The following is a 16875-nucleotide window of genomic DNA, read 5'->3' as shown; positions in this document are numbered from 1 at the left end:
TCTGTTTTGCAGGTAAGCAGCAATCGCTGCTAGGTGTAGGCGTATGGATGAATATGCAAGGTTACACCTTTGAAGATGGAGTAGATAGCATATGATGTGCTGTATGGATGCATCTAAAGGGTTGATTGTATTGTTACGGCAGTAAACAACAAATCTCTTCCACTTTGCGGCATAGCATGCTCGAGTGGTAGGACGTCTGGCTTCCTTGATAATGTTCATGCAATCAGGGGGAAGGTTAAGGTACCCAAATTCTAAGATTTCAGGAGCCAGATCGCAAGGTTGAGCTGAGCTGGGTCCGGGTGCCTGATTTCTCCATGGTTCTGAGTTAGGAGGCATGGGGACAGGTGCAGTTTTTGATGTGGTACCACCGATAGCTGTAATAGTGTGGTGTACCACGGCTGCCTGGCCCATGTTGGGGCACCAGAATGAGTGAGGGAGTGCTGTTGTAGCTTCCTGACCACTAATGGAATTAGCGGGAGAGGTGGAAAGGCGTATGCAAATTTGCCTGACCAGTTCATCCATATCGCATTGCCTTTGGACAATGGGTGTGGGTATCTGGCGGCGAAGCTTGGGCATTTTTTGCTTTCGTGGGTGGCGAAGAGGTCTATCTGAGGATGCCCCCACTTGCGGAAGAATGGGCGAAGAACTTGTGGATGCAGTTCCCATTCGTGTATTTGTTGCGTTTGTCTGCTGAGCAGATCTGCCATGGTGTTTTGTAGGCCTGGGACATGTTGTGCCAGGAGAAGGATTTTTTGTGGAATTGCCCATCTCCATATGCTCTGTGCTAAGCGGGAGAGCTGGGATGAGTGTGTCCCCCCCTGTTTTTGAATATAATACATTGCAGTCATATTGTCTGTGCGAATGAAGACTGCTTTGGCTGAAATTTGTTTCTGAAAGGATTTTAGGGCTAGAAAGATCGCCAATAGCTCCAGATGGTTGATGTGGAGCGACTTTTGCTGTGGCTTCCATAGACCTTGCATTGTGAGGTGTAGGAGGTGCGCTCCCCAGCCGGAGAGCGATGCGTCCGCTGTTAAAATCACCTGAGGAACCGGGTCCAGGAACGGCCGCCCTTTGGAAAGGTTTGTGGTGTTCCACCACTGCAGAGAGTGATGGGTGCGGCCGTCCACCAACACCAGATCCGTCAGCTGTCCATGGGCCTGGTTCCACTGCCGTGCTAGGCACTCTTGGAGTGGACGCATGTGGAATCTTGCGTGGGGCACTATGAAGATGCAAGATGCCATCATCCCTATTAGCTTCATAAACACTCTTGCTGGGAGAGAGTGCTGAGCAATGAATGTTTGGCGCAAGGCTTGTATGCTTGCGATTCTGGCTGAATTGGGATAGGCTATACCCTTGGAGGTGTCTATAGTGGCCCCGAGATATTGCTTTGTGTGAGATGGTATGAGGTGGGACTTTTGATAGTTCACCGTGAAGCCTAGCTGGTGGAGCAGTTGGATGGTGCTGTTTGTATGTTGCACACATTGGTTGTAGGACGCGGCTTTTATCAGCCAGTCGTCTAAGTAAGGGAAGACGTGAATGTGTTGGCGTCTGAGGTGTGCTGCTACTACCGCTAGGCATTTGGTAAACACCCGTGGTGCGGTTGTGACCCCGAAGGGGAGAACCTTGAATTGGTAATGCTGACCGTCCACCACAAAGCTGAGGTACTTCCTGTGAGAAGGGTGTATCGGAATTTGAAAGTATGCGTCTTTCAAGTCCAATGTAGTGAGAAAGTCTCCCTGACAGAGGAGTGGGAGAACTTGTTGGAGGGTGACCATGTGGAAATGGTCCGAATGTATGTATGCATTTAGAGGCCGGAGGTCCAGAATGGGCCGCAGGGTCCCGTCTTTCTTTGGTATTAGAAAATACAGAGAGTAGACCCCTAAATTTTGCTGATTGACGGGGACTAGCTCTATTGCGTGTTTTTGGAGGAGGGAGATCACCTCCTGTTTGAGCAGTGTGGAATGTTCCTGTGACATTGTACGGTGCCTTGGTGGAATATTGGGTGGGGTAGATGTTAGTTCAAGACAGTACCCTGACCGAATAATTTGGGTCACCCATTTGTCCGATGTTATGGACTCCCAGGTGTGAATAAAGTTTTGTAGTCTGCCCCCGACCGGAGTGGGATGGTCTGGGGGGAGCGAGGGGAAGTCATTGTGTGGGCGGTGTGGCAGAACGGGTGGTGTTGGTTTTGCCCCTGCCCTTATTGTTGTTGCCCCTGTATCCACCTCTTTGGCAGCCCTTTGAGAAGGTAGTTTGAGGAGGGGACTTGTAGGAGGTAGAGGCACTATCGGTGGAGTAACCTCTGCCTGTGCTACGAAAGGACGAACGCCGAAAGGAGCGTCTAGGGGTTTGGGATTGTAATGCCCCCATAGACTTTGCTGTGTCCGTGTCCTTTTTCATTTTTTCTAATGCTTCGTCCACCTTTGGCCCAAATAGGTGTTGTTGGTCAAAGGGGTGATTTAGTATGGATGCCTGGACTTCTGGCTTAAACCCTGAGATCCTGAGCCAGGCATGACGGCGAAGCAGGACACTAGTATTTATAGCTCTAGAAGCAGTGTCCGCTGCGTCGAGGGCACATTTAATGGAGGTGTTAGTAATGAGCTTACCCTCCTGTATTAGTTCATGATCTCTACGTTTGTGTTTCTCTGGGAGGTGTTGCATAAGAGCCTCTAGCTCATCGTAGTGTGCTCTGTCATAACGCGCAAGCAGCGCCTGTGTATTCGCAATACGCCAAATGTTTGCGGCTTGCGAGGCAGTGCGTTTACCAGACGCATCTAGGAGTTTTGACTCCTTATCTGGCGGTGGAGCCTCACCTGATGACTGGGAGTTGGACCGCTTTCTAGCTGTGGACACAACTAGTGAATCTAAAGGAGCAGGTCCTTTAATGTATGAAGGATCTGTGGGGGCTGCCTTGTACTTTTTTTCTATTCTGGGGTTTAAGACCCTGGCCCTGACTGGGTCCTTGAACACCTCTGCTGCATGTTTGGTAACACCCTTAAGCATGGGCAAGATGGCTGTAGATTTATCCTGAATATCAAACGTATCCAGTAAGAAATCTTCCTCAACTGGTTCGCTATGTAGTTCTACCCCATGATACTGTGCTGCTCGCTGCACTAAGTGGTGAAACCCGTAGTGAGTCCTCCGGGGGAGATGGCCTGGATGGGTAGATGTCATCCTGAGGCACATCTGGTATGTCAGGGTTTTGGTAATCCTCCCATGGGTCTGGGGTCCCTGGGGGTGTGGGGTCCAGCGGGGCGTCCGCTGGATCATAATCTGGATCCCCGTAATCAGGTTCTGGAGATGGGGTTGGGGAGTGATGAGGTAAGGGTGGTGGAGACCTGGGAGGGAGAGGAGGGGGTAGAGGTGGAGGAGATGGAGGAGGTGGTGGGGAGGGCACTCTGAAAGGAGATGTGGCAGAGTCCTTCCGTTTTGGCGGTGGAGGAGGAGCTGGTTTGTCAAGACGTCTTTTCTTGATAGACAAAATCAAGAGCCCAGTCTTTGGATCCTTTGTTAAGGTTTTTTGAGAAGGATCAGGTGTAAATAGTTCCGCTGGCACCGAATCTTCTGCTGGCACCGACGTTTTCGGAGCCGAGGACTTGGGTGGTTTCTCTGCGCCATGCTTTTTTGGAACCTCCGTTTTTTTCGGTGTCGAGGTAGGCTTCGGCGCGGGAGCGTCGGTGCCGAGGGATTTATGCTTGTGTTTTGTCGGCACAGAGAGTCCAGGCTTCGGCGCCGGTGGCTTCGGAGCCGAACTGGGTGTCACTTTCTTCGGTGCCGAACGGTGTTTGTCGGCACCAGGAGTAGGCTGGCTCGAGCCCGAGCCGCCGTGAGACTTGTGATGCTTCGACACCGAGCCCGAAGGTGGGGTGATAGAAGCTGTATGTTTTGTTTTCCCTAGGCCCGGAGGCGAAGGTGTAACCGGAGTCTCTTTCGATATGGGCGCGGGGGTGGGAGGGGGTAGAGTACTCACGACCCTCTGCGCCGGTGTGATGTCCTCCAGGTCGGAGTCGTCAGCCTCGGAAGCGCTGACGATATCTTCCTCCTGCTCGGTGTGTTGTTGCCCCGAAGCTCCGGTGTCGTCTCCGAAGATGTCCAGTGGAGCCGAGGTCGATGAGTGCGCCATGGTGCGTCGAGCTCTTCGATCCTGGATAGTCTTTTTCGATCGAAAAGACTTGCAGGCGGGGCAGTCTCGGGCCTCGTGTTCGGGAGAGAGGCAAAGGTTACACACCTGATGGAGGTCGGTGTGGGGAAATTTAGACCCACATTTTGGGCACTTTTTGAACGGAGTCCTTTCCATCGGCCGGGACCGGAGTCGAGGAGGGCCCGAAGGCCGGTGCCGATGTGTGGAATCGAGAAAGTGCCTCTAAGAGAGATGAAGAAGATGATTGATGAAGAATCTCGATGGACGAGGATTTTCCGTCGAGGCTGGGACTGGAAAAGTTCGAAGCCGGAGCACGAAGTATCACATCCGAGCCCGATGGCGGGAAAAACCAATCTGAGGATGGAACCGAAGCCCATGCGCAGTACGGACCGAAGGAGGAGTCACCCAACTCGTGACTTCCAAAGACTGTCCAAGAACAAAAAACAAACTGCAAACATCCGGGCCCAACACCAGATGGCGATCTATGCTAAAGTGTATAATCTGCAGCTCATATGCCTTGAACAGAAAATAACTGGATGCCAACGCATTGGGGGCAGACAATGCAGGCAATGCCACACTGAGCTGAACGACACCACCTACCGACTTGCAGATTGAACTGATGTCACACCAAGGGGCCCTACTGTAGGCAGAGACATTAAGATGCAGAGTAAAAGTTGATAATTTGTCTCACGTAATGTCAATTACCCAGAGCTGAACTACTTAATCTGACAAAGTCATGGGAGGCTGAACTTAAAGGGCTCGGTGAGTGAGTAGAGTTTGACACGTATTGGTAGGAAACACAGATGGCAGGAGTATGCAAAGCATGTGTATCTACAGAGCACATGCCTTGCACACATTGTTACACTGACTACGGAAGCCACATTAGGGACCATCTCTCAGGGTGAGCCAGGACGGGTTCCCCAGCGGTCGAAGCGCAGAGATACTCCTCCGGGAGTCGATTCTAGCGCTATATAAACCCACAATTAAATTAAATGTTATTCACTCCGCTTCCTGATTTTTCCATGGAAACCGGGCAATCCAAGGGTGGTCCGACTATGGTCTGGGGTCTGTGGTCAGAGAGACTTACCGCCTGACATTCACTTAGATCAGTGACGCAAAGTAGGATCTGCTTTCATAGTTACCCCCAATTGTTGCTGGTGTCAGTATATTTTTAGGTCTCGTAAGCGTGCTGCTCGCCTTGGCGAGACCTATTGTTCTGGCTTTAATGTGCGAAGGGAGACAAACCATGTGCGTGCACGGACAGGCGCTGTGCACGCGCATGGCGTCTCCTCTCCACGCTCACACGCTCCCACCGCGCGCTTGTTTTCGGTCACTATGATGCAGTGAGTGACTCTGCTCGTGTATGAGATGCCGATCCCGTGCATTTCATTGGAACGATCTGCGTTAGTCTAAAACCATAACCGCAGTAACGTAGGTGTTTAAAAAAAAAAAAAAAAAAAAGTTAATTGATTGAATCCTCGGTTTCCTAACTTAGTTCTAGTGAGTATCTCTCCTCAGTGGCTCCCGGTTATGACCGTATTCTCCGGGTCCCTCGTGGCAGACAGGCCTGATTGGAATCTGTGATATGGGGTCACGAGCACAACGGGGTTTAAAGTGACAAAGGCTGATTTTGGCACTGAGATGGGTTCTTGTGGCAATGGAATCAGAACATATTACTGTCGATTTTGGAATTTCTTGCTTGAAAACCTGTGTGATCCTGGGCAAGTTACTTTTCCTGAACGTGTTTAGGTTCCATTAACTGGCAGATCCGTACCAGTGATTATGCTTACATAAACTGACACGCCACATGTAAGACTAGTCTTCTTGCATTGGGAGAATGGAAGCATTCGGTACTTGGCGAAGTGCCACAACATTTAAAAGCCCACCTCTGTTTGGACGGTTCACCACAGAGCATTTTTAAATTGCTTTTACCACAAGATGGCAGTTTCCTCCAAGCGCAGCCTAAGGTTCTTGATATTCCCCAGTATCTGCGCCCAGCCAGGACTTGACGCTTCCAGCACCTGAGCTGCTCAGCTGCGTTTGTGGAAGCAGTGGTCTGAGTTTCTCGAGCCTTGCAAAAGTACCCAACATTGCACTGTCTCACATGCCAGTGACGTTTCTTTCTACAGTTTTGCAATCTTTTATTGCATGCTATCGCAAAACAAGCATTTGCAATGCAATAGGTCTCGCATTCACTCAAGTTTGATCTAGTGGCATTGTAAATGACCATGCCTTTTATTTTATGTTTTGGTTTTTAAAACGTAAATAAAAGGCATTGGGCCAGATGCATCAAAGGGTTTTGCCCATTCTGTGTCTGTGGGGAAATGTGTTCATGCATATGGCCCATTGTCATTTCCAATGCCAATAGCTTAAACTAGCGTAAATACGAGACCTATTGCATTGCAAATGCTTGTTTTGACTAGTCTGGCTGGCATCCTGATAATCAAGACCAAAGCCACTGCGCTTCCTCTCTAAATGTGACTAGGTTTGGTACTTTGGTACCTCCACAATTCGCTACAGGTATACCCTTGTAAGTCCCTAGTATATGGTTCTAAGGTACCGAGGGCATAGGTACATCAAGGGTCTCGAATGGGCTGCAGCATGTATTATGCCACCCATGAGAGCCCACTCAAACTGAGTCGACAGGCCTGCTGTGGCACCCTGTGTAAGCTGGTGGTAGCACCACTTACGACAGATGCAAGTTTCCTTAATTAAGGTCACTACACGTAAAACCCCCAAGTCACCCATAAGGCAGGCCTTTCAGTCCTGAATGTAGAGTGCTGGGTTATAAGTGTGAGGGTGCCCCTGCATGAGCAGCGCACCACCCACAAACCCCGGAGTCTATTCTCCAGGCTTTGTAAATGCATTCACCCATATAGATATATATAGTGGCCATGCATAATTATGTGATGTTTAACTATATAGTGGCTGTGCTGAACCTGGGCATATTTGGTATCAAACATGTTGAAATCATATTCCAAGCACTGGGGGGCTCCTCCGAGAAGCAGACAGTACTCCCGGTAACAGCCTTCCAGGGTCTGCCAGCAAACTAGTACTCCTGCCGACCCCAGACACTAATCTGCCCTCCTGCTGCTGAGCTCGAGCAGGGGAAGGTACAACAATAGGTTTCCTGTCACATGGAGGTGTGACCACCTCCCAGACAGGACTTACTGTATTTGGGCTGGGGTAGGGGAGCTTGCCAGCGCCACAAGACTGCTTTGAAGGGCACATTTGGTTCCCTCTTTGCATACTTAGAACCAGTTCTGGGAGCCCTTGGCGCGAAACTGGACAAAGGACATGGGAGAGTCCAGCCCCCCTCTGGGAGGGACCCCAGAGTCGTCCTAACCGCTTTCTTAGGGTATAAAAGGGCTTACATGGGGGTGGGTCCTCAGATTCAGCGTGCAACAAGACAAGCCTGAAACCACGTCCCTCTTCGACCATCTGGACACTTGGACTTCGCTGGATTTCAATGGTAACCAAGAGTGCATCAAGGAACTCCTGCTGCTCCTGGTCTCGCTGCTCTGCAAGTCTTCGTCATCTGTGCTTCTTAAAGAATCTTCAACAGAGCTGTGGGCATCAAGGGCACCGGAAGTAATCTCCCTTGGGAGTGAAGGAGTCACTACCCTGCATCTGCAGGCACCGCAACGAAGCTGACCGGTCTGCTGCTCCTGACTTCCCATGGACTTCAAAAGGTTCAGCAACACAGGTGGTGAATCTGCAACTCCATCAAGGACTGACCTGTCCTCTCTCTAATTTTGAGGCCAGTATCCCTCGTCGGAACTGCTGAGACCGAACCCCTGTGCACCAGATCAACTTGCTGTTGCCAAGGCTTGTTGGCTCTGCACTCCAGAGATCTTCGGGCTACAAGAAGCTCCAGCATCTCATCCTGCCAAGATCTTCGTCCTCACCTCATCTTCAGCACCGTGGGCCTTCATCTTTGGTGAGCTGCTCGAGGTCCTCTTGCGACTCCTGTGCCTTCGGCCTGTGAGTCCTCTTGAGAGTCTTCTCCTGCTTCAGTGGGCTACCCTGCTTGCTCAGGGCCTGCTCTGACTCTCCTGCACATAGTGAGTCCCTAGGATCTTGCTGGTCCCAATGTTGCTCCATCATTTTCCATGCCTGTTGCTGCTGTGAAGGCTTTTTGGTGCTCATGACTGACACCGACCTCCTGGTTCCTGGTTCTTGACTTCCGATGTGGGACAGGTCGTGAACGGCTCCTGGTCTTCCTCAGTGTCGCCTGGTCCTCTCAGCTGCAGCGACAAGGTCACCATCATCACTCCTGCATCTTCCGTCATCGGTGGGCATTGCTCTTCTGTGCCTCCTGGTCACCTTTGAGTGGCACTGACTCTGTCCCCTATGCCTGCAGGTTCTTCACTTCAAGAATCCACCCTTGGATTCCATCGTACTCTTGCAGTCTTCACCAGCGGCATCTTTTCTGAAGCCCTCCACTGCGGTCTATGGCAGTTTCCAACGTCACTTCGAACCTATGCACCCGGCTTCCCTGGTGTAGGTATCCTGATTCCTGGGGTACCCACGGGTGGGCTGACTCTCCAAACTTAGGTCTTCCATGGGGTTTCTTTAGGGTCCACTGGGATGGGTCCTTCACCTAACTGTAACTGCGACTTTACCGTTGACTTCTATGGAGTACGCAGCTGTTTTTCCACCTGCAGACAGCCTCCGTGGGGTCCTGGGTATTTACCTTGGGTGGTTCCTTGTGTTCCCAGCTCTCCTGAGCCTCATGGTCCAAATCCTGATCGCATTTCGCATTCCACTTTCTTAGTATATGGTTTGGTCTACCCTGGACACCATTGTGTATAGTGCTTACTAACCTCTTGCAATTGAAGTATTTTTGTGTTGATATCTCCGGGTAGGATATCTACCAATGTGTCAGTGAGTGTTGGGTAATAAATAGACATTTTTATAACTACACCATGTGGTTCTTTCTGTTTAACCTATACTACATGATTAGATCTGGTAAAACAAGCTGCTTAACAGTCCTTCTGGACTACGCCTGAAGGCTGCGCTCCACAGCTACCACTTCGAGAGCTTTCTAAGGTTGTCTAAGACCACTAAAACCACCATAAGGGTTGTCTGGATTAGTGCAGGGTGCTTCACTGAAATAAGTGAGCACCATATACTAAGCCAGCTTCCTAATATCAGTCAGATAGAAGTCTAATAAGTCCCAAGATAGTTACTACAAGTCATCTACCATAAAAAGGCTTTAAAGGAGTTCAATCTATACCAAAGGACCAAAACAGACACCGAACACATTTAGGGTGTTTAGGTGGAGAGCAATACGAGTAATTCAGATTTACAGAAGGGTGTGGCGGTTTAGTGGACTAACACATTCCATTATAGAATTCGGAGTTTGACCGAAGGGTCACACAGGTTCAAATCCCAGAGGATCCAATTCAGTCTTAAATACTTCCCAGGGCAATAAAGTAAGTACCATTGAATTTGTTAACAACAAATACCAGTTATTCAGGGCCAATGTGCACCAAAGTGTGAAAGTGTGCTGTACATATAAACAATGTTAATATTGCATACAAGCCAGCTGTTCCAAAATACAATAGTTAAGATTGTTAACTTCACACTATTGCAAATCAAACTGCTTTGACCTCACTCTGTAGTCCTGCAAACTCTATATAAGGAGGACTATCAGTGGTAGGGTACTTCATGTTGAATGCCAGTGTTAAACTCATTCACAAACACTCAAACTACAGTTAAAAAGTTTAAAACTTACCAATGAAGGATCAAGATAGCTGTGTGCTGTTGACCAGGTTTGTGGTGTAATTAGGCTGTACAGAGGAAACTGCTGTTGTGGACTGTATACTGGAGGTAAATAAAATGACGTTGTGTAACGCTGCTGAGAGTAAAGGTTCACGTCCAGCGGTCTATACCCATTCTTTGGCAAAAATGTGTTTATAGCTATTGCCTTTGCTTTTATCCTTGCCTGCAGCAAACACAGTATAGAAATATTAGAACTTTCATAAAACAAAAAGTAAAGCAGGGTTTGATTTCCACAACTGTTTTACCTTGATGGGTTTCCCTTGAAATGTTTTCACTTCTTCACGGAGGTATTTGTAAGCCTGTAACAACAAAACACATTAAATATTTGTGAATGTAAGCTCCGAAATACTTGAATAGCAAGTAAAAGCAAATACTTTAAAGTAGAATGGATTAATACAATTCCATATAATATGTATGTTTTTTTTTCAAACCTCTATTTTCATTTTCACAAACCAGTTGATAAATTTTACAATTATCAGGTGGAATGCACTAAGGTGGCATTTTCTTTCAGGAATCTATATTTCTAACTTTCAACCAGGAGTGGGCACCCCAACGCGTCAGCCCCTACCATACTGTTCTGCGATCAAATATGTAAACCACCATACTGTTCAATCGCCATCATTCACCTTAGCTACCATCCATACTAGTGTCCGTAGTATGCGCTTCCGATGTGTCTGTTCACATCGGGCAAAGTGACAGCACTACTACATTCTCTCCAAGTCCCCAAGTCGTCTGTCAACTTATCCCTCCTGCTCAATTTCATTTGCACCTCTTCAGCCAAGGCCCATTCTAAAACATCTCAACGCCAACAATCTACTGTGGGGAACGCCATCCCAACCAAGTAATGGCTACCTTTCGCTGAACGAGAACCAAGGCCAAATGCAAAAATCTATAGGCCCTCTTTCTCTTCTTTGGCCTTTTAACGTGGCCCAATAAGCAGGACAGTGGGGTGTCACTGATACGGATGTGTGTAATCCTACACAACTTTGACACCACCTGCTTCCATTAACACCGCACAGTAGGGTACCACCAAGCTAAATGTATAAAACTTGCACCATGTGCCACACATCGTGGACAATCGGCAGGTCTGAGGGGATTTACTCTAAGTAGCATTTTTGTTATAGGTCCTATGAAGGAAATTAAAGTGAATCAATTTGAACCGGTCATTACATGACACTGTACATGTAAGTTATATACCCAAAATTCCTAGGGTCTAATCACATATCACTAGTAAATGTGAAACAAAAATACTCCCTAATTAAGGATGTATCTGTAAACAACAATAGAGAAGTGCTCATGGGGTCATCTAAGGGCAGATCCCTTTAAGGACGTAATCCCTCACTCACCATAAGTGACATGCTTCATCATAGGGACTCTCCTCCCAAAGGAAACACCTAGTTCCTTTGAGGGCTACAACCCTCTCACTGTGAGGGAGGAGCTCAGGGATGTTTTAATGGAGTAAGTTGGGTATCCTAAACCCACCTATGACGAGTCTGACGTGTGAGTGAGAACGCAGCGCAAAGAATAAACTACAATGTGTGATGTGGGTGATTGTTAAAACGGACTACAAGGCAACAAACAACAATTTTAATCTAGATATGCCTGATGTCAGGATTAATATAGCAGTGCACTAACAGTATAGATTTAAACCGCTAGAGTGTGATGACAAATGGTCGACATGTTTCAGCCATGGTGATCCATAGTCGGATCAGGCTTTCATCAGGACCTAAACAACTAATGCTGCTGCTCTCAAAAAACGTGAAAAAAGAACAACTAATTGATTGTAACATTAAAGGATATTTGAACAAGAAACCAATCTCTGGTCTTTTCAGTGAGTGGATTTCACCATACCTAAAGATGAAAAAACACACAATGAGTATCAACTCAGTATAGATTGTTATGTATAAAAAGACAAAGGGAACTGTGAATAGTGAGCCCACAAAATACAAGAAATCAAAAAATCTCTTACCCGCAATTGCTGGGTATGAGACCTCACCTTTACCTGGCAACCGCTCAGGAAGGGAGCACCGCTCTGAAATAAAGAGAAGAAAGCAAACTGGGTTCAGTGTCCCCGAGTGTACCAACTACCCACATGCAAAGTTAACTGCCGTGGCAGTATGGCATGCATATGAACAAACAACCCGTGTAAACAGAAGGAAAAATGACTAAACACTACAATAGCTAAAGGAGACATAGTAGTAACACTGGAATGTGATCAAAGAGCGTGAACGGAAAAGACCAGGAGTACTGCAGAGCAACCCCTTTCTCTGTAAATCCGACCGCAATGATCTAAAACCAAATGGTATCATGGAAGGACTAATTGCTGGGTGTCCTCGTAGTATTGTCCTCAATGAAAAACTGAGTGAGAAACTGGTACGTATGCGCCCAAACAGAGCGAAGGTAGAGCAGGGCAAAAGACCATGGTAACGGTCTTACCTGTCCGTCGGTACTTCTAGGCAGGGTGAGCCTGCTGCCGGAGGTAACCGATCAGTGGTACACACAGCCTTTAAATACCCGTAGTCCAACTGAATTAACAGCTCGCACCTGATGTCGAAACAGCGGACGGAAGTCCCTCCACGGAAGGAACGCGCATGCTCCGAATTGTGAGCCGCTACAATAGCATGACACGCAGGTCCCTTAAACAAGACCAAGCCTGCACGCATGCGTGTAGAGCAAAATGATGCCTAGATCCCTAGATTGCCCCGTTCATCAAAACGATATAACGGAGAGGCCGTGGTAATATGGAGACACACAATACACAGTCCACACAGTGTCCTTCATGCATAGCGAGGGCACATCATAACTATGCGCTAGTCGAGTAAAAGGACACTTGGGCATGTAGAAGCGTGTTAAACCACAGTAACTGTGCATGAATATGACACGAACACACAGGGTAAGTGAGACCTAAAGGTAACATAACGAATTAAGTAGAACGGATATAGATATTCAACCTCCGTGAATGTAAACAGAGAAGAGCATAAACTATATCTAGTACGTGATGAAACACAAAAGAGAGATCAGTGATCTGATTAAGGCACAATACCAGTCAAGCCAACACAATCAAAAATGCCCTGTGTGAAGTAACAGAGTCCAAAACCAGGGTGCTTGCGCACAAATAAGACTCTTAAATCAAACCAACATTTATTATATCTCATGGCTGAATTCAAATCACTCCAAGAAGCACTATAGAGACGCCCAAGGAATCTCATCGTTGAGCCCTGACACGGAACTATTGAGCTTATATACCCAACGTTGTTCTTTCTTGAAGAGAAAAGTTGAGATATCAACGATGTGTGAAGGGACGAAAGGTTGTTCGATAACCGTCCATTGCAAGTCTTGAGGTGAATGTTGTGCTGTGACAAAATGTTGGGTGAGTCTTGTAGATGTTTTTTTTACATCGAATGGTACTCTTGTGTACAAGTATCCTTGTCTTCACTCGTCTGGTGGTCATCCCAACGTATCGAAGAGAACAAGGACATGTGATCAAATAAATTACATTGCTGCAGTTGCAATTAGTATGGCTCATTAGAGTCCATGGTCTAGAAGTTCCTATGTTGATCTCGGTGGTGTGTCTGGTGTTAGCACAAGCAGCACAACTACCACACGGGAAGTGGCCACGTATTGCAGGGAGATTCCAAATTGTGTTCTGCTGTTTATCAGTAACCTCACGTGGGTGGGTGTGCACTAATCGATCCCTGATGTTAGAACTGCATTTAAACGCAAAAAGGGGACGTTGGAGTGGTGTGGTACCAATATTCAAAATCTTCCAATTAGATAAAATGCATTTCTTAATCTGATTGGAAAGGGTGCAAAACGTGTTTACACAAGTGAGTCTCTTAGTAGTTTCTTTTACGTGCTTGGGTTCCAGTAAGGCAGCCCTGTTATTATTGGCTGCACGTTTCAACGATTGTTTAATCAATTTCTTTGGGTAGTGTCTCACCAACAATTGATTGGCTAAATCATGTGCATGATCTTGGTACTTACCATTCTGGTACAATTCCTCTTAATACGCAAGAACTGTCCAAAAGGTAGATTCTGGCGTAAGGCTTTAGGATGAAAACTGTCAAATAGTAACAGAGAATTCTTAGACATGGGTTTCCTGAACAATTCAGTGCTTAGACCCCCATCTGTCGGAGAAATTAGAATATCAAGAAATGGTAAGCACGTCTTGCTAAATTCGCATGTGAAACGGAGATATGCATTTCGACTGTTAAGCCAAATCTTGAATTCATTGATGGAACAATCCGAGCCAGACCAAACTACCAGCACATCATCGATATAGCGCTTCCAACATCGTATATGATGTCTAAATTGATTGCGAGTGCTGAAAATGTGTTCCTGTTCGAAGCTGTGCATGTAGAGATTGGCTAGACTTGGGGCAAAAACACTCCCCATAGAAGTGCTGGACACTTGCAAGAAAAGTTGGTCCTCAAATCGGAATTTTTTTTATTTCATTGCAATGCGGGCACAATTGGTGATGAAAGAAACTGGTGTAATAGAATCAGGCACTCTCTCAAGTAGCAAGGTCTCGATGGTTGCAAGGGTCTCATCCTGCGGAATACACGTGTGCAGTGTTTCCACGTCAAACGAGACCAGGAAATCATCATCTGTATTGAACTCAATGGTTTCAATCAAATTCAAAACATCCTTAGTGTCCCTCAAGTACGTAGGCATGTCCAGGACCAAATGATGTAAGAAATGATCCACAAAGGTGGATAAAGGTTCAAGAAGAGACCCAAGTCCAGATATTATAGGACGCCCAGGGGGTGGTCTCTGTATCTTATGTACCTTGGGTAGCGTGTAGAAGTAGGGGATGATAGGATGACTCTTGACCAAATATTTGGCTTCTTGTCCAGTGACCCAACCATTAGCTAGAGCTTCTTCAGCCATAGTCTTAATCTCCAATTCTAGTCTTTTGGTGGGATCCTCACGTAGAGGTGTGTAGAATTGAGTGTTACCCAGTTGTCGTATGCATTCAGAACGGTACTGGGAGGTGTCCATCACCACAATGGCACCACCCTTGTCGGCCGGTTTGATCGTGATAGAAGAGTCTGTCGCTAGGGACTGCAAGGCAAGTTGTTCTTTTTTATTAAGATTTTGATATTGCCTGGTCTTCCTGGTACACATACTTGAGACCTGTAGGGTGACTGCTTTCTCAAAGGTCAAGACCTGTGGAGGAACCTGGTTGGACAGAGGATTGAACGTAGATTTGTTCTTCAGACCAGTGTTCGTATTGAGTTCCTCACTGTCGTCCAACGGTTTATCCCTGAAGAAAAATTCAAGCCGAATCTTACGGAAGAATTGTGCTAATTCTTGTCTGATCTGAAAGGCGTCGCCACCAAAGGTGGGAACAAACCCTAAGCCTTTACTCAGAAGGGCTTGTTGATCTGCACTGAGCGTGTGACTACTCAGATTCACAACTATAGCGTCTCGTTGGTGGAGTTCGCTAGTGCTTCCGTCATGCTCCTGGTTGAGTGGGCCGGTGGATTGTCCGCCCAATGGACCTGTGCCCTCTGGTTCCGACGTTTTCCTCTTGATCTGTTTCGGCCTGAGCCTAAAAAAGGCTGGTTAGAATAGAACGAAGGCTGGGGCTGGAACGGGAACAATTGTCCCTGAGGAGGTAAAACTGGGTAGTTATAAGGACCAGGAGTCCACCATGGTGGTGGTGGTCCCAGAGGTGGAGGACCTCCTCTATAACCTCTCCATTGTCCTCTGTTGCGGTTAGAAAACCCTCTTTTTGATGGTACATCTTGGTTGGAATTCTCCGAGTCACTGGACCACTCCTCACTACCAGAGGTGGAGTAATTAGATCCATATTTCCTCCCTTGTCGATTGAACGGGGGGAGGAGCATAATCTGCACTGGTGTACGGGTAGATTTTCTCCATCGAGAAACGTGCTAAGTCTTTCTTAAACGTGTTGATTTTAGTTAATAAGATCGAGTCCTTAAATTCCTTGTTGTTTTTGTTATTCTCATCATTTTGTTTCTTAAATTGTGCAAGGGGTAAAGTGACTTTAATCTGGGATTCCAAAGTTTGGATTTCCACCGAAATAAGGTCAGCTACGCGTTTGGCCGTGTTAATAATAAGGATAAGCCAATCGCGAGTGCAGCGCCAAGCTATTAAGGACCAATCTTTGAGGAAAAGTTTATCCTCAAGAAAGAGCCGGGGAGCGTTGGTAACTATCAGCCCCGTTGGTGCACAGTTGCCCCTTAAATATTCCGTCATTATTGCACCGTGTATGAAAACACGTGAATGTGATTTTTTAAGTGTCAGTAATTTAGACCAATCATCCCCATGTGATGGCGTGCCTGTATGGAAGGTGTCTATAATACTGGGTGTAGTCAAAATCAGTTGGGCCATCTCATCATCAAAAGCCAAGCCTGGCCGCTCAGCCATGATGCCAATTGAGATCAATGTAAGTCACACAAAAAGTGAAACAAAACTAGTCTCCAAGCTATCTTATCCGTCAAAAAATCCTCAAAGTAAAAACAGAACACCTCAAGTATGTTGATCTCGGTGGTGTGTCTGGTGTTAGCACACCATCACATGGGGATGATTGGTCTAAATTACTGACACTTAAAAAATCACATTCACGTGTTTTCATACACGGTGCAATAATGACGGAATATTTAAGGGGCAACTGTGCACCAACGGGGCTGATAGTTACCAATTCTCCCCGGCTCTTTATTGAGGATAAACTTTTCCTCAAAGATTGGTCCTTAATAGCTTGGCGCTGCACTCGCGATTGGCTTATCCTTATTATTAACAGGGCCAAACGCGTAGCTGACCTTATTTTGGTGGAAATCCAAACTTTGGAATCCCAGATTAAAGTCACTTTATCAGGCGCACAATTTAAGAAACAAAATGATGAGAATAACAAAAACAACAAGGAATTTAAGGACTCTATCTTATTTACTAAAATCAACAAGTTTAAGAAAGACTTAGCA

The 16875-nt window shown here is 46.8% G+C and overlaps 1 protein-coding gene across 6 annotated transcripts in view; it reads right to left on the bottom strand.

The window, feature by feature from the left end:
• The window catches only part of LARP4B (La ribonucleoprotein 4B), an 843857-nt gene that overhangs the window by 413940 nt on the left and 413042 nt on the right, over window positions 1-16875 (bottom strand). For all 6 annotated transcript variants that reach the window (XM_085631918.1, XM_085631912.1, XM_085631915.1 and 3 more), the window contains 2 exons: window positions 10174-10227; window positions 9882-10091 (listed from right to left, as the gene is read on the bottom strand). In XM_085631918.1, the coding sequence (XP_085488044.1) occupies window positions 9882-10091; window positions 10174-10227 (264 nt within the window). The remainder of the gene's footprint in view (window positions 1-9881; window positions 10092-10173; window positions 10228-16875) is intronic.

This window comes from Triturus cristatus, chromosome 10 (genome assembly GCF_964204655.1).
Source record: "Triturus cristatus chromosome 10, aTriCri1.1, whole genome shotgun sequence".
Taxonomy (NCBI): domain Eukaryota; kingdom Metazoa; phylum Chordata; class Amphibia; order Caudata; family Salamandridae; genus Triturus; species Triturus cristatus.
Note: the sequence above shows the minus strand (reverse complement) of the source record. Positions and strands in the feature narration are given on the sequence as shown.